At 34.7% G+C, this 20,366-nt stretch overlaps 1 protein-coding gene across 9 annotated transcripts in view; it reads left to right on the plus strand.

Annotated features, from left to right (window-relative positions):
• Positions 1-20,366, plus strand: part of DZIP3 (DAZ interacting zinc finger protein 3) — a 132,217-nt gene that overhangs the window by 55,314 nt on the left and 56,537 nt on the right. For all 9 annotated transcript variants that reach the window (XM_063630614.1, XM_055259992.2, XM_063630611.1 and 6 more), the window contains 7 exons: positions 3,996-4,072; positions 5,713-6,330; positions 8,164-8,196; positions 9,486-9,655; positions 10,458-10,502; positions 16,271-16,296; positions 19,522-19,687. In XM_063630614.1, the coding sequence (XP_063486684.1) occupies positions 3,996-4,072; positions 5,713-6,330; positions 8,164-8,196; positions 9,486-9,655; positions 10,458-10,502; positions 16,271-16,296; positions 19,522-19,687 (1,135 nt within the window). The remainder of the gene's footprint in view (positions 1-3,995; positions 4,073-5,712; positions 6,331-8,163; positions 8,197-9,485; positions 9,656-10,457; positions 10,503-16,270; positions 16,297-19,521; positions 19,688-20,366) is intronic.

Genomic DNA, 20,366 nt, shown 5'->3' on the forward strand with positions numbered 1-20,366 from the left:
GAGTAGCTGGGACTGCAGGTGCCCGCCACCATGCCCGGCTAATTTTTTTTGTATTTTTAGTAGAGATGGGGTTTCACCATATTAGCCAGGATGGTCTTGATCTCTTGACCTCGTGATCCACCTGCCTCGGCCTCCCAAAGTGCTGGGATTACAGGTGTGAGCCTCTGTGCCCGGCCAATTTAGTTTTTAAAATATAAATTTCTTCCTATTTCTACCCTATCTCTACCACTTCACTAAACTAAATGAGGATATCATTATTTCTCGTTTGAAATTCTCAAACAGCTTCTTAAAACTGTCTTGTCTTTAGCCTTTCCTTTATCCAGTCTGTTGTTTTCAAAACCATCAATAGGACTTTTCTAACATAAAAATTGGAATATATCACTTCTGTTCATGAAGACCCTTCAGAAGCTTCTCATTGCTCTTAAAATTAAGTTCAGATTCTTCAGCTTGGCTCTTCACTTAACCTTGTACACAGCTGAACTCATTCGTGCCATCTCTTGTCACTGTACTCTTAACCATATATGTACCAACTATACAGAGCTTCTTTTGGTTTCTTCAGTGTGCCATCTCAAGAAACCTCCCAAGTTATTGCATTGAAGTATATCTAGTTTACTATTTGACCTCCAAGTTTTGCTTGGAATACTCTGCTCCTTTATCTAGTTAAAGCTTTCGAAAAGCCTTACTTAGATTACAGTAGATGTTCTATCATGTATTTCTTCTATTTCTATCAAAACATTTACTAATGTTTATTACACTTTCTTGGCTGTCTTCTCCATTTGAGTGTAAACTCCATGAGGGCAAGAACTTTGTCTTGTTTTCTAGTATGTTCCCAGCACATAGCATAATATCTGTCACATAGCTAGGCCACAATAAATACAAAGTAGAAATTCTGGATTCCATCATTCCCCAATGGGCAATGTTATTGTTATTTTGACAGGCCACTAATTTGGCTAGATGTGAACTTTGAACACTTTCTTGGGTGGTGGATCCAGTCTCAGTCCAGATCTTTTGGCCTTAGTTGAGCTGCTTTTAGTCTGTTCTACACATGTGGTTCAGTGTTCAGTCAGAGACATGGGAAAGAATTTGGGGATCTCTTTTCTGATTACTTTCCCTTCTAGGATTCCCCCATTCTCTTAGTAGTCATGGTTCCATTTCAGTTTTCTGGTTTCTTCAGCCAAAGAGACCTTTTCTCTGTAGTGATGTCACCTTTCTCATTCCTAATGTTGGCAATTTGTGTCTTTTTTTTTTTTTGATCATTCTGGATAGAAGTTTATCAATTTTGTTGATCTTTTCAAAGAATCAACTTTTAATTTTATTGATTTTTCTATAATATTTTTGTTTGAAATTTCATTGATGTTTGCTCTTTGTAATTTCCTTTTGTTTGCTTTAGGTTTAATTTGCTTTGATTTTTTTTTAAGGTGAAAGTTTTGATCACTGATTCGAGACCTTTGTTCTTTATAAACTGATTTTACGTTAAGCATTGCTTTAGCTGTCCCATATGTTTTGATGTGTAGAAATTTATTATTACTATTTTCATTGTATTTTAAATGTTTTCTAGTTTTGTGTGTGTGTTTATGTTTTAACCATGGCTCTTTAGGAGTATTTGTTTAATTGCCAAATATTTGGGAATATTTCAGCTATCTTTTCAGTATTCACTTTTAGTTTAATTCCTTTGCAGTAATTTATTTTATGATCATATTACTGTATATCTTGGTGAATGTTCCACTTGCATTTGTAAATAATCTGTCTTCTGATCTTGAATGAAATAGTCTATACATTAGATGAAATTACTTTACAGCTCTGTTTCAGCATTCTATGTCATTTTTGATTATTTACTTTTTCTATCAGTTACTCAGGGAATGTTGAAGTATACTATTCATTTCTTTTGTCTACTGTCTAATTATATATCTAGAAACTTATTAAATGCACACACATCTAGGATTGTTACCCTTTTTTGTTTTTTTTGACAATTTGACTCCTTTATTCTTACTTAACATCTTTTTTTTTTTTTTTTTTTTTTTTTGAGACGGAGTCTCGCCCTGTCACCCAGGTCGGAGTGCAGTGGCACGATCTCGGCTCACTGCAACCTACGCCTCCCAGGTTCAAGCGATTCTCCTGCCTCAGCCTCCTGAGTAGCTGAGACTACAGGTGCACACCGCCACGCCCAGCTAATTTTTGTGTTTTTAGTAGAGACAGGGTTTCACCATGTTGGCTAGGATGGTCTCCATCTCCTGACCTCGTGATCCACCCGCTTCAGCCTCCCAAAGTGCTGGGATTACAGGCATGAGCCACCACGCCCGGCCTTAACATCTCTTTTTAACCCTGATAATATTCTTGCCTTAAGTGTTTTTTGTCTGATATTAATATAGCTACTCCAGCTTTCTTTTGATAAGTGTTTGCATGGTATATCCTTTTGCATCCATTTACTTCAACCTATGTATTTCTTTGTAGGTGGCATAGGTCTTTCTTGTTTTATATATACAATATGACAATCTCTGCCTTTAAATTGTTTTTTTTTATTCCATTTGTATTTTCTTTACTAATTTATATGGTTGGAAATCTACTGTCTTCCTTGTTGTTTTCAGTTTTCCCTATCTGTCTTTATTGTTTATTTTCTGGTTTGGTTTATTAGTTTTACCGTTTTTTAGTGGTTGCTTGAGGACTTACAATACATATTTTTAACTTGTCAAAGTTTATTTTAAAATAATATTATACCACAGCATGTATAGTGTAAGAACCTTGCAATAATAGATTTCCATTTCTTCCCTCTTTTGTGCTATTGTTTTTATATGTTTTACTTCTACTTACTTTATAAATTACATAATATATTGTTACTTATAAGTGTAGTTTAATTTTTTCTGTTTCGAACATTATATATGGAAACATTTGTTTTATGCATTTTAAAATCATGTTTAGTGTGATTCCATTCTTACTATTATAGTTGTAGTGTTTTCATTTTTATTGCTCTAATTTTATATTATTGCTTCACTAATTTAATCATTCTACCATTAACAGATGTTTATTTCTAGGTCCTGGCTATAACAATAGTTTTGCAGTGAATATTCTTGTACATGTCGCTAGGTCAATATGAGCAGAAAATTTTCCAGAATATATACCTAAAAGTAGAATTGCTAGGCCACCTGTGTATATCTATAACTTTACTAGCTTATGCCAAATTGTTTTCCAGAGTGGTTTTACAAATGTACACTCCCCACCAACAGTATGGGAGATACCTTTTACTCAGTACCTTCCCCAATAACTTCATATTGTCAGAGTTTTACATTTTTTCAATGTAATGTGCACCTAACAGTGTTATAGTGGTACTGGAGATAAAATCAGTTAACAATAACAACCACCACCAAAATCCCTTTCCTCATTAAGCTTACATTGTAGCGTTGTTTTCCAATATTTTTTTGTTTGGTTTTCCATGGTTCATTTCAAAGCCAAGCCATCTGTTTAATGGCAGCATTTACCTAGTGCTTAGTCTAGTTAATACATTTTGCTACTTTATTTTTTATTTTTCTGATTATTTGTATTGATGTTCTACTAGCATCTTTATTGTTTTTAATCAGTAGGTGTTAAATAAGTTGGGTTTTCTTGGAATAGTTATTGCCAAAAATATATGGTGAAGAGAGGGCCAGGGAGGACTTCCAGGTTTGCTATTTTTTTGTTTGCTTGCTTGCTTTTTTTGTCTTACAATGCAAAGCTTTCTTTCCTTTTTTTTCTGCTACCACACAGCCTTTTTGCAAGGAAGTTTGTAATGTGATAGTTTTAGTATGAAATCTGGCAATACTGCTTACTTGATAATTCCAATGAAAGTGACAGTGTAGGGTTTTCATTGTTGGTGAGCTCTATTTGTTCATTATTTTTTCTCCTTCTTGAATTATTTCTAGGAGAAGATGAAAATACTCACTTAGCCGTGCTCATACTAGAAATCTTGACTGACTTTGGCATTATTTTATTTCCACTATAACTTAATTTTTTTCCATTTGCAGTTATAAAAAGTTGATATCTCTGAAAATAACTGATACCGATATAAGACCGAAGATCAGTTTAAAATTTAATACAAAAGGTATTATTTTATTTTTATATGCCTTCTGTTAAAAAATATGTTAAAATGTTTGACTTCTCTGTCAACTTTCATGCCATTAACAACCACGTCTTTACTGTGTTTGTCATTCACTGAGCTTGGGTTTATACCAGCAAGCAGCACTCGGTGTAGGCTGGAAATCACAGACAGGAAGATCAGCAGATGTGTGGATCTCACATTACCTTGGCATCCTATAGAGAGGCATGCTAGGTCTGGTGCGTAGCTGTGACTATACCTTGGGATTGTGTTCCAGCAGAGGTTTTCTACCAACTGTTCCTTCCCTTGCTGCATTCCTTCTTAATAGAGCAAGCATTAGAGTACCCTTACATGAAAGGAATGAACATTTTGAGTTTGAGGCCAAGTAATCTAAACTAAGCTGCTAGCTATTTAGGAGTGTGCTAAGAAATGTCCTGCCCAAAACCTGGATACCTTAATTAAGGGACCCTGGGCCCATGGAAGAATAGTTTGGTGGCAGTCCAGCCAACTTTTTATTTGGTAACCCAAAGAAAGCTCCCTGTGTCATTAGCTTTTTAACTTGCCTCCACAGTGTATACCAAGTATTTCAAGCAAAAACGTTAATTTAATAAATCTCTTGAAACATAGAATCTTGAAGGATAAAATAATAAAGCTGCATTTTGTGACAAACACATATTTTGATATCCATATAACACCAAATGCCATCATATACCAAATTATTAGTACTTTGTAATTCACCTCAGCTGACTTTTCTCCTTTGAAAGCACTATTAAGACAGGAAAATACCAAATAGTTCACTTTCATGCCTTATTCCATGTTATTGATGAAATACCTACCTATCTTTTTTTGAGGGGGTGAGAAGATGAGGTTTATTAGATCAGAGTTTCTCAAACATTATACATATATTTGCTGTATCTGGCAACTTTGTTAAAAGGCAGATTTCAATTCAGTAGGTCTGGAGTGGGGCCTGAGACTGTGCTTTTCTAACAGGCTTTCAGGTGGATGCTTGATGCTGCTGGTCTCTGGGCTACCCTTTGAGTAGGAAGGAGCTAGATCTTTTGGCATTTCTTGATACAGATCTGTGCTATCTAGTATAGTAGTCCCTAGCTGTATGTGGTACTTAAATTTAAATTAATTAAAATTAAATTTAAAATTCAGTTCCTTAGTCACCCAAGCTGCATTTCCAGTGCTCAATGAGTATTAGTGCAAATATAAAATATTTTATCACATGATGTTCTTTTGGGCAGTGCTGATTAGGATAAAGTATAATTGTTTAAGTAAAGTATAGTTAAACATTGACAATTAGCATTCTTGGCAAATTTCAGAATTTTTAAAGACCTAATACTTTGATGCCATTTTGTTGCCAAAGATCATTTACTTGAACAAAACCTTGGATGATTGAAAGACTTCTGTGGTGATTAGTCTTTGTTATTACTCTTGCTTGGGAACATGTTGTTTTTGTTTAGATTTTTTGACAGAGAGAAAGCAGCATGCTAATTGAGCACTGGCTGTGGCAAAGCACTGTACTATCCTTCATTCTTTTGGAATAGTTTTTATCCTACAGGAGCTTAGGATATAATGTGAGAGGCCAAATAGAAAAAGAGCATTAGTGTGGAATGTCTTGACTTCCCAAAATTTATTTTCAGATGAAATGCCTATCTTCAAGCTTGATTATAATTATTTCTATCATCTGCTTCATATAATTATTATTTCTGGTACTGACATTGTTCGACAAATATTTGATGAGGCTATGCCACCCCCTCTTTTGAAAAAAGAGCTTCTTATACACAAGAATGTGCTGGAATCCTACTACAACCATCTTTGGACCAATCATCCTTTGGGTGGATCATGGCATCTGCTTTATCCTCCAAACAAGGAGTTACCGCAATCCAAACAGTTTGACTTATGCCTCCTATTAGCTCTTATAAAACATTTGAATGTATTCCCTGCACCCAAAAAAGGATGGAATATGGAACCGCCATCTTCTGACATCTCTAAATCTGCAGACATCCTGAGACTGTGCAAATACAGGGATATCCTCCTTAGTGAGATTTTGATGAATGGTCTCACAGAGTCACAGTTCAATTCAATTTGGAAAAAAGTTTCAGATATTCTTCTGCGCCTTGGGATGATGCAAGAGGATATTGACAAAGTGAAGGAGAATCCCATTGAGAATATCTCCCTTGATTACCATCAGCTATCCGTCTACCTAGGCATACCAGTACCAGAAATCATACAGAGGATGTTATCCTGCTATCAGCAAGGTACTAAATAATTATTTACTTCAGCCAATAAACTTCCATTGATTGAATGTCTGCTCTGTGCTAGGCACAGTGCAAAGGGCAAGAGATTCAGTGAGCTCACAGTTCTGGGAAAATGGACTCATCAGGAAGGTAATAGAAACTATAGTGCTAGAGATGTTTCCAGAATACCATGGGAAATCCTAGGCTAAAGGAGTCCAAAAAAGCTTTCTGGAGAGTATGATAGTTAAAAGAACTATTAATGGTGTGCAGAAGTTAGCCAGGTGAAGCAGACTGAGAAGGATGTTCAGAGGGAAACAAAATAAAGGTATAGAAACATAAAAATATACTGCAGGCAACTAAAAAATGTTGGCTTTATTGAGATTAAAGTAGGGGAGAGTTCATAGAGTACATTCAAGAGGATTTTTTTGTTACATTGAGGAGTTCGCATTTTTCAGAAAGAAATCGTTGAAGACTTGAGTAGAGTTTTATCTCTTTTTAAGTGGAGTTTTATTCTCCAAAATTAATAAAGTTTAAAACCATGACATGTAGGTACTGTGTGGTTTCAGAGATGTTCGTTCAGACACAGTGTGGATGTATGTTTCTTCTACTTTGTAGCAGAACCTTGTTTAGTTTACAATTTTAGCAGCTATTCATTGGCTGTAGATAATTTTAAAAATCAGGTACCATTCATGCAAGTGTTTGTATTGGCCATTCCCCAACTTGTCTGTTGATATGGAAAAGACTTCAGACCTCCTTTCCCATATCTCAGGATACCTTCTCAGCTATTCTTTTGGAAAGCAGAGTTCAAGGCATGACAACATCTCTGAAACCCTGCTGTGCTATTCAGGATGACTTCCTGGTCCCAAGTTATTTACAGCCTAATGAACAACTGATAACCACACTGATGCTATGTAAATATACAACTGTACAAGTTTCTAGTGAACTGGTCCAGATTTTCTTCAGAGATAATTGCTGTGCCCAGTTTCAGTCCTGGTATTTACTAAAGGCTCTGGAATACCTTTGTTTTCTTGCATAATCTAAGAATGAAAGAAGAGGACACTGAGTTTGATATATAAGAAGGTCAGGCAAGAATTTTTGACTTATAAATTAGGGTTTTAAAAAATACATTTATTCTATTAGGATTTTAAATAATTCATGAGACTAGAGTATTTGAGAAAGAGTTTTGAGCACCCATTCAATTCAAAGCATTTTAAGCAGTTCTTACTCAAGTAGACTGAAGAGCTTATTGGTCAAGTCCCTTTACTAGAGTCTTTCTTACTATCTTATATTTCTTTCCTCAGCTATTATAGTTGCTTTTTATTTGGATATCTGATAATTTGATTAACATCCATCATCCCACTAAATCTGCATGAAGATTCTTTTTTTTCTTCACCATTCAATCTCTAGAGCTTAACACAGCCTGATATACATTGTAGGTGCTCAATAAATATTAATGGGCAAGGAGAGCAAGTGATGATCGGATAAATCAGATTGCTAAAAAGGTCCCAACTTTCAGTGGAGGTTTGCTGTGTAATTAACTATTATTTCATGGCCTTAGACTGTAAACATAAGTATTTGTTGCTTGGTTTAAAGTGCTTGTGTTCTAGGCTTTATCTGTGATACATTTTTGTTTACTTTTTTTTTCTCTAATCATGGGTTTATAACCTTTATGTGATAATCTAAAGATTGCGCCTTGTCTAAACTGGATTGATGAGCAAAGCTGGTTATTTTTCCAGTTACTTATAGAATAAATTGGTGCAATATAAAAATATTCTGCCTTTTCTTAATCCTAGCCAGACATTTATTTGTTGCATTTGCAATTGTACATCTAAAATTTTTCTTTATGTATTATAGGAATTGCTCTACAGTCGATAACGGGCAGTCAGCGTAAGTATATTTAAAAATAAAATGTGTAAATGACTTTTTAACAAGGGATACCTATGAAATTTTTATTTGATCAGATAAACTAAATGATAAACTATAATTGTGAAGAACTTGGGCCAGGCGCAGTGGCTCACGCCTATAATCCCTGCACTTTGGGAGGCTGAGGCAGGTGGATCACGAGGTCAGGAGATCGAGACCATCTTGGCCAACATGGTGAAACCCCGTCTCTACTAAAAATACAAAAATTAGCCAGGTGTGGTGGCGGGTGCCTGTAGCCCCAGCTACTCAGGAGGCTGAGGTAGGAGAATTGCTTGAACGCGGAAGGCAGGGGTTGCAGTGAGCCAAGATCACGCTACTGCATTCCAGCCTGGGCGACAGAGCAAGATTCAGTCTCAAAAAAAAAAGAACTTGGAAAATCATGTGATCAAATCACCACTGGTCTGCTGAATCGAGAATGAGCTTTATTCTGCCTTTGGCTTAGTGCATGTGCTTCAGGGTTTTCCCAAGGATGATGTTCTAACGTTTTACTCACAGAAACTTCAGCAGGCAAAAATACCTTCCTGCTTTCTCTGTTTGGTGTTTAGCATGTATAACTTTATTTAGTCTGTCTGTTGTTTATAGCTATATACTTTTTTTGCCAGGTGATAAGTTGTAATTGTTTAATTTCCATTTTTGTGCTTTTTTTAAGTGTAATTAATATTATTCAATTAAAATTATACTTAAAAAAACACCACCACAGATTTGTTTGGGATGAAATGCTGGACTCTCTGAGACCAGTCAGACAAAGTCGACAAGTTTTGAGACTGAGTCTCTGGGGCAATATCGAGGAGCTAAGTCTCAAAGAAAAGGTCATATAATAGGGGGCTCACACCCCTCTTATGAAAAAGAAAGAAAACAGAAAAAATAGATCTTTTATCTTCTTTTTCTTTATATTTCAGATATATGTGCTAAAATAATACTAGTTGCATTATTAATAGGATCAAGGGCAGGACATGCAAAAAGTTAGTATTTAGAGTCTACTTAAGTTCTAGAGTATCTAATATCTAATCTAATACCTAAGATTCCGGTAGGCAACATAGCACTCAGGTTCGTACTGATTAGTTCCAGGCTGGTGTTTGCACATATTATTTGGTAATTGATAAATGAACATCACATTTTCATCGAGTAATTTAAAAGAGATATATTTTATTTCTGTTTTGTGAATGTTGCTTTATTGGGCAAACATTATAATATTAATAAGAAGCTGAAATTGCTTTCATCTAGATTTTGAGAATTTTGTCTTTAATGTTTAGGTATTGAAATAGAAGAGTTACAGAATGAGGAAGAAGAACTAAGTCCACCTCTCATGGAGTACAATATAAATGTGAAATCACACCCTGAGATACAGTTTGCAGACATTAATAAAGATGGGGCCTCAATACCCAGTGAATCTTCAACAGAATCTCTTAAAGATCTCCAGGAAGTATAAGCTCTCATTAATATTTGAGTTAGAAGAACTTATTCTGGGCCTTTAATTTGTTGCATGTGCTGTACTTAAAGCATCCCAGATAATTTTAGCTTATATTTTCATAGTGTTTATACAGAGCTTCAATTGGAATGGTCCTTTCCTCAGTACTTCTTTCCATAATCTTTCCTGCCATAACCATTTATTTTGCCACCATTTCTTAAACACTTATGTGGCAGGCATTATGCTAGATTGTAATTTTTTTTTGTTTTTTTATTCCCAATTGAAGTGGATGTGGGAAGGTATTAGAAAGTAGAAGAAATATAGTCTAAAATAGAGAGGAAAGAAAGGAAGAGAAAAGTGGGATATTTCAAAACCATTTACTCAGAGGTAGAATGAAATTCATCCAGAATGGAATCTCCATATTTCTTTACAAATAAGTGGTAACAGTTATTATATAGTCACTAAATTATCCTTAGATCTTTCATCTTATAGGCATGAATATGTTGCTTTTAAAGTGTCTTCCTCCTTTGTTACTCACATCCATGTGTGTAAGTGAGCATCTGTGAACTTTTATGAGTAACCTACTTATTGACATTATGTGTTGTTCCTTTATTCATCAGTGATTATTTAAGGACAGAAGACTAGGATTAAAATAAAAATTATAAAAACAAAAATAATTGTTTCCATAGAATCTAGGAAGAAATATCTATAATATTAGAAAACAAAAGATCTCAGTGGTTAGAGGAAATATATTTTGCAAAATAACCCATTGGGCAATTTGAATTACATATTTAATAAATAATTTTTTACCTACTAGGTTAAGAGTAAACAAAGGAAAAAGAAGAAGACTAAGAATAAAAAGGTAAGAGACTATAATAGCATTATAATACTGATTATGAACACGAGTTAAATACATGAATTCATTGTTAGAACTTAAATTAGTTCAAGTAGACATATAGCACAAATGATTCAATCGCTTACTGAATATATGATTATAGAGAAGTCTACATAAGTTATACCCTGAATGATTTTGAAGTATGAAATACAATTTCATACTTCACTTCCTTAAATTGTAATTTATACATTTGCATATATAAATATAGACTGAATTAGTCACATGGAAATTTCATTAATTTCTACATACCACTTATTTTTAAAATGTGTACTCATTGTTTTAAGAACAGCTTTTTGTCATATCTTTATTGATATGTTTAGAAGCAGCTTTCAAAACTTTAAGTAATCTTGATTTTTTTCTTTATGTCTGAGACTACGCCAAAAATGCAATAATGTGCACAAAAAGGTACAAATACAAACTTCCTGCATTGCTGCTGCTTTGATTTTGTCAGTTGCAAAATGAACAAGTCAGTATGTAGCCCAGTTTTACCAGTGAGTCTCTTAATTGCTAGGAAAACTATAAGGGAAAGCCACATGTCTTTTTTTAATCAAGCATATAGCTAACCACCATGTTATGCAACTTTGTGGTGAAAAAAATTGTTTTCTAGCCTGAAAAATATATTTAAAATCTTGCTGTATTCTGTATATTATAAATTGAGTGAGAATATTTGCCCAACCACAATCTGGTGAGCCCATGTTGTTAGTCATTTGAAAGTGTAAACAAATTGTAATCATTAATGAAACTTAAGACAATGAAGATGAATTTGTAAAACACGAAGTCAAGATTTAAAAAAGAATTCATATTCGAATCTGATAAGTAAAATATCATTATCATTGTTGTATTTAACAATCATTTATTATAGCTTATTTTACTTAGAAGTTATTATGAAAGTTAAATTTTATTTTTTAAAGATATGAGTATGGAGATTTTTCCTTACTTTTAGACAGTTCTTATCTGATAAAACAAACTAATTTGTTGTTTTGATGATATTTTAAATTTTTGCCAAAGTATTGGTAAGTCATGGGTCTAATACTACATAAAACTGGCCAAGTAAATTCACAGCTGTCAAACCACCAAACTAAGTTGCAAGGGCATATAGTGTGTCTTGCCGTTACTGCCATAAAATTAAAATATGGTAATGCTCAAGCTCTCAAATTTTTCGATATAAAAAAGCCTCGTATGGCTGATATATTCATTGGCATAAAGTTGTCATGGGAAGAGCCAAAAGGGAATTTGAGAAATAATCCATTATGCTAGATGTGTTTATTGTGAACAATCAAAAGTCTTTTCAACTCAGGTATTCAAGTACACTAGAGCAAAGGCAGGAGTCAAGAATTCTAAATCATAGAATCAAATTGGTACTGGATATTAAGCATAAGGACAGACACAAACACAAAAATCTTAGTATACAGACAAGAAAGCTAAACAAATTTGTACATATAGCATTGTATCTGTAGAGAAGGAGACCCTGAAGTTTCTTGTATGCAAGAGATGGTAGAAATTAATACTGTAATACTCTTAGTTTAACATGTGTTAAATGCCATTGATACTACCTTTATTTGGTATGTTGCCTTTATAGTTTTATTTTAATTAACAAAATTTAGGGCTTTTAAGATTTTTTTCTTTTTTTTTTTTTTTTTTTTTTTTATTATACTTTAGGGTTTTAGGGTACATGTGCACAATGTGCAGGTTGTTACATATGTATCCATGTGCCATGTTGATTTCCTGCACCCATTAACTCGTCATTTAGCATTAGGTGTATCTCCTAATGCTGTCCCTCCCCCCTCCCCCCACCCCACAACAGTCCCCGGAGCGTGATGTTCCCCTTCCTGTGTCCATGAGTTCTCATTGTTCAATTCCCACCTATGAGTGAGAACATGCGGTGTTTGGTTTTTTGTCCTTGCGATAGCTTACTGAGAATGATGGTTTCCAGTTTCATCCATGACCCTACAAAGGACACGAACTCATCATTTTTTATGGCTGCATAGTATTCCATGGTGTATATGTGCCACATTTTCTTAATCCAGTCTATCGTTGTTGGACATTTGGGTTGGTTCCAACTCTTTGCTATTGTGAATAGTGCCGCAATAAACATACGTGTGCATGTGTCTTTATAGCAGCATGATTTATAGTCCTTTGGGTATATACCCAGTAATGGGATGGCTGGGTCAAATGGTATTTCTAGTTCTAGATCCCTGAGGAATCGCCACACTGACTTCCACAATGGTTGAAGTAGTTTACAGTCCCACCAACAGTGTAAAAGTGTTCCTATTTCTCCACATCCTCTCCAGCACCTGTTGTTTCCTGATTTTTTAATGATGGCCATTCTAACTGGTGTGAGATGGTATCTCACTGTGGTTTTGATTTGCATTTCTCTGATGGCCAGTGATGAGGAGCATTTCTTCATGTGTTTTTTGGCTGCATAAATGTCTTCTTTTGAGAAGTGTCTGTTCATGTCCTCTGCCCACTTTTTGATGGGGTTGTTTGTTTTTTTCTTGTAAATTTGAGTTCATTGTAGATTCTGGATATTAGCCCTTTGTCAGATGAGTAGGTTGCAAAAATTTTCTCCCATTGTGTAGGTTGCCTGTTCACTCTGATGATAGTTTCTTTTGCTGTGCAGAAGCTCTTTAGTTTAATGAGATCCCATTTGTCGATTTTGGCTTTTGTTGCCATTGCTTTTGGTGTTTTAGACATGAAGTCCTTGCCCACGCCTATGTCCTGAATGGTATTGCCTAGGTTTTCTTGTAGGATTTTAATGGTTTTAGGTCTAACATATAAGTCTTTAATCCATCTTGAATTAATTTTTGTATAAGGTGTAAGGAAGGGATCCAGTTTCAGCTTTCTACATATGGCTAGCCAGTTTTCCCAGCACCATTTATTAAATAGGGAATCCTTTCCCCATTTCTTGTTTTTGTCAGGTTTGTCAAAGAGCAGATAGTTGTAGCTATGCAGCATCATTTCTGAGGGCTCTGTTCTGTTCCATTGATCTATGTCTCTGTTGTGGTACCAGTACCATGCTGTTTTGGTTACTGTAGCCTTGTAGTATAGTTTAAAGTCAGGTAGCGTGATGCCTCCAGCTTTGTTCTTTTGGCTTAGGATTGACTTGGCGATGCGGGCTCTTTTTTGGTTCCATATGAACTTTAAAGTAGTTTTTTCCAATTCTGTGAAGAAAGTCATTGGTAGCTTGATGGGGATGGCATTGAATCTATAAATTACCTTGGGCAGTATGGCCATTTTCACGATATTGATTCTTCCAACCCATGAGCATGGAATGTTCTTCCATTTGTTTGTATCCTCTTTTATTTCATTGAGCAGTGGTTTGTAGTTCTCCTTGAAGAGGTCCTTCACATCCCTTGTAAGTTGGATTCCTAGGTATTTTATTCTCTTTGAAGCAATTGTGAATGGGAGTTCACTCATGATTTGGCTCTCTGTTTGTCTGTTATTGGTGTACAAGAATGCTTGTGATTTTTGTACATTAATTTTGTATCCTGAGACTTTGCTGAAGTTGCTAATCAGCTTAAGGAGATTTTGGGCTGAGACAATGGGGTTTTCTAGATATACAATCATGTCATCTGCAAACAGGGACAATTTGACTTCCTCTTTTCCTAATTGAATACCCTTTATTTCCTTCTCCTGCCTGATTGCTCTGGCCAGAACTTCCAGCACTATGTTGAATAGGAGCGGTGAGAGAGGGCATCCCTGTCTTGTGCCAGTTTTCAGAGGGAATGCTTCCAGTTTTTGCCCATTCGGTATGATATTGGCTGTGGGTTTGTTGTAGATAGCTCTTATTATTTTGAGATACGTCCCATCGATACCTAATTTATTGAGAGTTTTTAGCATGAAGGGTTGTTGAATTTTGTCAAAGGCCTTTTCTGCATCTATTGAGATAATCATGTGGTTTTTGTCTTTGGTTCTGTTTATATGCTGGATTACATTTATTGATTTGTGTATGTTGAACCAGCCTTGCATCCCAGGGATGAAGCCCACTTGATCATGGTGGATAAGCTTTTTGATGTGCTGCTGGATTCGGTTTGCCAGTATTTTATTGAGGATTTTTGCATCAATGTTCATCAAGGATATTGGTCTGAAATTCTCTTTTTTGGTTATGTCTCTGCCAGGTTTTGGTATCAGGACGATGCTGGCTTCGTAAAATGTGTTAGGGAGGATTCCCTCTTTTTCTATCGATTGGAATAGTTTCAGAAGGAATGGTACCAGTTCCTCCTTGTACCTCTGGTAGAATTCAGCTGTGAATCCATCAGGTCCTGGACTCTTTTTGGTTGGTAAGCTATTGATTATTGCCACAATTTCAGAACCTGTTATTGGTCTATTCAGAGATTCAACTTCTTCCTGGTTTAGTCTTGGGAGGGTGTATTTGTCGAGGAATTTATCCATTTCTTCTAGATTTTCTAGTTTATTTGCATAGAGGTGTTTGTAGTATTCTCTGATGGTAGTTTGTATTTCTGTGGGATCGGTGGTGATATCCCCTTTTTCGTTTTTTATTGCATCTATTTGATTCTTCTCTCTTTTCTTCTTTATTAGTCTTGCTAGCAGTCCATCAATTTTGTTGATCTTTTCAAAAAACCAGCTCCTGGATTCATTAATTTTTTGAAGGGCTTTTTGTGTCTCTATTTCCTTCAGTTCTGCTCTGATTTTAGTTATTTCTAGCCTTCTGCTAGCTTTTGAATGTGTTTGCTCTTGCTTTTCTAGTTCTTTTAATTGTGATGTTAGGGTGTCAATTTTGGATCTTTCCTGCTTTCTCTTGTGGGCATTTAGTGCTATAAATTTCCCTCTACACACTGCTTTGAACGTGTCCCAGAGATTCTGGTATGTTGTGTCTTTGTTCTCGTTGGTTTCAAAGAACATCTTTATTTCTGCCTTCATTTCATTATGTACCCAATAGTCATTCAGGAGCAGGTTGTTCAGTTTCCATGTAGTTGAGCGGTTTTGACTGAGTTTCTTAATCCTGAGTTCTAGTTTGATTGCACTGTGGTCTGAGAGACAGTTTGTTATAATCTCTGTTCTTTTACATTTGCTGAGAAGAGCTTTACTTCCAACTATGTGGTCAATTTTGGAATAGGTGTGGTGTGGTGCTGAAAAAAATGTATATTCTGTTGATTTGGGGTGGAGAGTTCTGTAGATGTCTATTAGGTCCACTTTATGTAGAGCTGAGTTCAATTCCTGGATATCCTTGTTAACTTTAAGATTTTTTTCAAATTGTGATCTTCTTAACACTTCTTTCTCTGTGAGATTCTTAATGTAATCAGTCTGATTTCTCCTTATATATAGGTTTTCAAGAACGCTTGTAGTGTAGGAATAAATTGGAATTATATACATTGTGTCTAAACGTATATTAATAGGTACAGACACAGCCCCAATACTCACCTCTATCATCTGAATCAGTGACTTTCAAGTCATGTTTCAAGATTCGGTAGCAGATTATAAGACCAATTTAGTAGATCACAACTGCCATTTTAGAAAAAGGAAATAAATAGGAATAAAAAAATACTAGAATTCATCACATACAATATGAGTAAGTTTTATTTCATGGAACTTATATTTCAGTTTTATACTTAGGTATAAAAGTATATGCATCAGTGCATATGACATCATGATATATATTTCTTTAGTTATGATCAAAAATTTTTGGAGAAACACTGACCTAAATATAATTATATTACTAGTATGTTATTTTGATATAGTTGATATAGATTACTAATTCTTATGTTATTTTTCAGAATAAAGACTCAAAAGAAGACCAAGTGTAAGTATTAGTTTATTTCATTTTTAAGTTTTTCTCAGTATTTTTAAGGCATACTTTCCTAATATGACACAGGCTTCCTTCCTTTGGGAAGTTTTCTCACTAAGAGAAGAAGGATAGTTCCTTGTCTTAATAATTAATAAGTTGCTGCTTTTTTATAGAAAGTAACAAAAAGTTAAATGATCATTTAACATTTAATTATCATTTGCTTTGGAAGAATAGAACCTCTTACCATTTTTCTGTAAGGCTACTTAAGTTATTTTAAAATATAGTCTACATTGTAGTTAGACTGTATTTTAGTCTAGACATTGTAGTCTAGACCAAACCTCAACTAAGACCTGATTTTAAAGGATGCATCACTCCTAGGTTTGCAATAGGTTATGCCATATAGCCTAGGTGTGTAGTAGGCTATACTATCTAGTTTTGTTATGTCCCAGTGACCCCTTTTACCAAAAAGTTTGGCTTTGTTGTTTTTAAGACTTAACCTGCATTTTTAATCCAGTTATTCACAGTGAATTTTGAACCTTTAATGGAAACATTTTAATGGCAAAATAATCACTGTATTTTGCATGCATTGTGCATGATTAATAACAGTGTAGTAGATGAAGGAAGGGGTGCAGACAGTCCAATGAAGAGATCATTATTCTTACCAAAAAGTTTGTTAATTGAATAGTAGTAACTTTGGACAATTCTGAGGACATAAAGTAAGATATCTTTAAAACAGCAGCAAGAACATATTTTGCTAACTTTAAAGCTCTCACTTGTAGTTGATATTTTCAATTGATGTGATCCACTTGGTATATAAAATAGTTCATCATTTAAGTTGTGTTTTCACTTTCTTTGGCAACAAGTTGAACCACTGGAGCAATAGTTTTGTTTTGTTTTGTTTTTAGGCTGTGTCTAAATGTCATAAATATAGCTTAACAAAAATGAAACAATGTCATCAATCACTTTGCTCATTTTGCTTACACAGTGGATCCAAATCTGGATGATGATCAGATCATCCAGGAAGCTTTGTCTTTAAATGAGAATTTTCAAATATACACAAAAGTAAAGAGAATAGTATATCTACAATAACATATATACCTATAACTCTGATTCAGCAATTATCTATGTTTTTCACATTTGTTTCATACTTTCTTTGACATTTTGTTCTTTATTGAAGTGTTTTCAATCCCAAACATCCTTGTAATTTCACCCCTTCATTCTTAAGTTTACATCTTAGAAATATGAACATTTTCCTATATTATCTCAATGCTGTTACTGTATAGTCTTGTACTGCATAACAACATTTTGATCAAGGACAGACCTCAGGTATGATGGTGGTCCCATAAAATTACAATGAAGCTGAAAAATTCCTATTGCCTAGTAGTGGTGTAGCTGTCATAACATTGTAGTGCTATTACTTTACTTTTTATAAATTTAGTGTAGCCTGAATTTGTGGTGTTTATTATAAAGTCTACAGTAGTATACAGTACTCACCTCTCATTCACTGACTCACCCAGAGCACCGTCCAGTCCTACAAGCTGCATTCATGGTAAATACCCTATACAGGTGTACAATATTTTATTTTATTTTATTATTATTTTTTTTTTTGAGACGGAGTCTCACTCTGTCGCCCAGGCTGGAGTGCAGTGGCGCAATCTCGGCTCACTGCAAGCTCCGCCTCCCGGGTTCACGCCATTCTCCTGCCTCAGCCTCTCCGAGTAGCTGGGACTACAGGCGCCCGCCACCACACCCGGCTAATTTTTTGTATTTTTTAGTAGAGACGGGGTTTCATCGTGGTCTCGATCTCCTGACCTCGTGATCCGCCCGCCTCGGCCTCCCAAAGTGCTTATATTGTATTTTTACTGTAATTTTTCTGTGTTTAGATACGTTTAAATACAGACATACTTACGTGTTACAACTGCCTATCGTATTCAGTACAGTAATATGCTATAACAAGTTTGTAGCCTAGGAGCAATATGTGTAGTAGGCTGTACCATCTAGTTTTGTGTAATAACATGCTATGATATGTTATGATAAAAGAGCTTAATGACACATTTCTCAGAAAGTATCCTTGTTGTTAAGCAATGCCTGAGTGTAGTTTAAAAAATTTAGGAATAATTTTGGTGAACTTTTCAAAAATACAAATTCATCTATATTTTTACAGTTGTAGGGGTGCCTAGAAACATTTAATTTTTAAAAGCTCTTCAGGTAGTGTAGAAAAGTAATTGAGTTTGAGAATCAGTGGTCTACACAAGCAATTGATTTCATCAAACTTTTCAGAATGTTTGGGTCACTCTAGAATACCTCAGTAATACCTAATTACTGCTTATATAGTGTTTTATGAATTATTCCACAAGCATTAATTTCATTTTTTTCTAGATCTCAAAGTGTTCTAAAAAAGTAATAATGTATCCTAGAGTTTCTATTCACCAGTTAAATAGAGTCATATCACACTCTAAGTAAAAATACTCCTATTCTTGTTGCCATTCAAGGAGATTAGGAAGGAAATTTAGAGCTACTAAGTAGTAGGCCAAGTGAAAGGACAGTAGCATGCAATTAAATTTTAGAAAAAAAGTGTAGAAATTGGTTAATTGCCATTGTGTGTGTGTGTGTGTGTGTGTATATATATATATATATAGTATTTTCATTTTTAAAAAGTGGTCTCTGTTAGTAGTGTGGTTACTGAAATCCATGTTGTTACTGTAGTTCTTTTTAAAAAAAGTTCTGTTACAAAAGAAACCTCCATTTTACAGTCTATTTTATGTTGCTGTTTTCAACTCTCTATTTAAACGTACATTGGACCTAATCACTGAAGTTGCTTAAACCAACCTACTTGTCAAGAAAATTAAGGGGGAACAAAGAATGTTATGATGGTAAAATAATATAGCAGATGTGGAAATGCTTGCCAGTATTTCTGAAAGTACTGTTTTCCAAAGCAACTGATGTTACTAGTTATAATTTGTAAAGTGAACTCTGTAGTGTCATAATTCTTGAAAACAGTGGCATGAATAGAATTAAATAGGTACTTTGATTGAGTGCTACTTTAAATATGCTAATATTCGTTATGAATCTTCAAAAGAAAGACTCAGTATGAGCACTATCCAAAATTCCTTTGATCATGAACCCTTCTAATGCTGAGCATCTTATGAAACCAGTACAATACTAACTTTGGAAGCAATAGCTTAGATGAAAATCACTATACAATTGTAAAAGCTCACATTGATTATGTCACCACTACAGCCCATATATGGTAGAAAAGGAAGAGCAGTTGAGGAAAGAACAAGCAAATCCACACTCAGTCAGTAGACTTATAAAAGATGATGCAAGTGATGTTCAAGAGGATTCTGCAATGGAAGACAAGTTCTATAGCCTGGATGAATTGCATATTCTGGACATGATAGAGCAGGTAAGCATGATTAGAGAGGGTGCCTGCCTTCTCTTAGATTCATTTGTTATCTAGTTTTCCCTGTGACTCTTTAAACAGCATGACCCTTTGAAAAGCCCAGTGGTTTATACTGTTTGTGAGGAGAAAGAGAAAAGTGTAAAAGGTAAGGAGGGATATATGAAGGAAAATAGAATAAGAAAACAAAGAATGCCTAGGAGCTGGAAACTTCACTTTAGCCCTCAAACCATTTCCTGGCTTTAATTATAGGGCAAAGTTGATTACAAATGCATTTCTTGCAAAGGTTTTTCGAATACCACAAAGGAAAAAAAAAGACTAGCATAATCCTACTAGATTACATGTCATGAGAAAAATAGTTTTGTAATATAAAGCTGCTTTCATTTTTAAAAATTAAATATGATTGTTACCATAAAATGTCTACAGAAAATATTGACGTATAATCATTTTTTTTTTTCTGGCTCCATTCCTGGTAGTAGTCACTGCTTGGAATGATGTACCTATATGTGAACATGATTTAAGTGCTCAACAGCAAATGAAATAATTTTTTAAAAAGCAATTTTTTTACCTATAATGAGAATTCAATGATAACCTGCTCTGCTGTTTAAATATAGTGGTATGTAATATGTAGGAATATTCATTGTCTAAGGGTACAGTTAGTGCAAATGATTCCGTGTCTGATAGT

This window comes from Symphalangus syndactylus, chromosome 21, assembly GCF_028878055.3.
Source record: "Symphalangus syndactylus isolate Jambi chromosome 21, NHGRI_mSymSyn1-v2.1_pri, whole genome shotgun sequence".
Classification (NCBI taxonomy): domain Eukaryota; kingdom Metazoa; phylum Chordata; class Mammalia; order Primates; family Hylobatidae; genus Symphalangus; species Symphalangus syndactylus.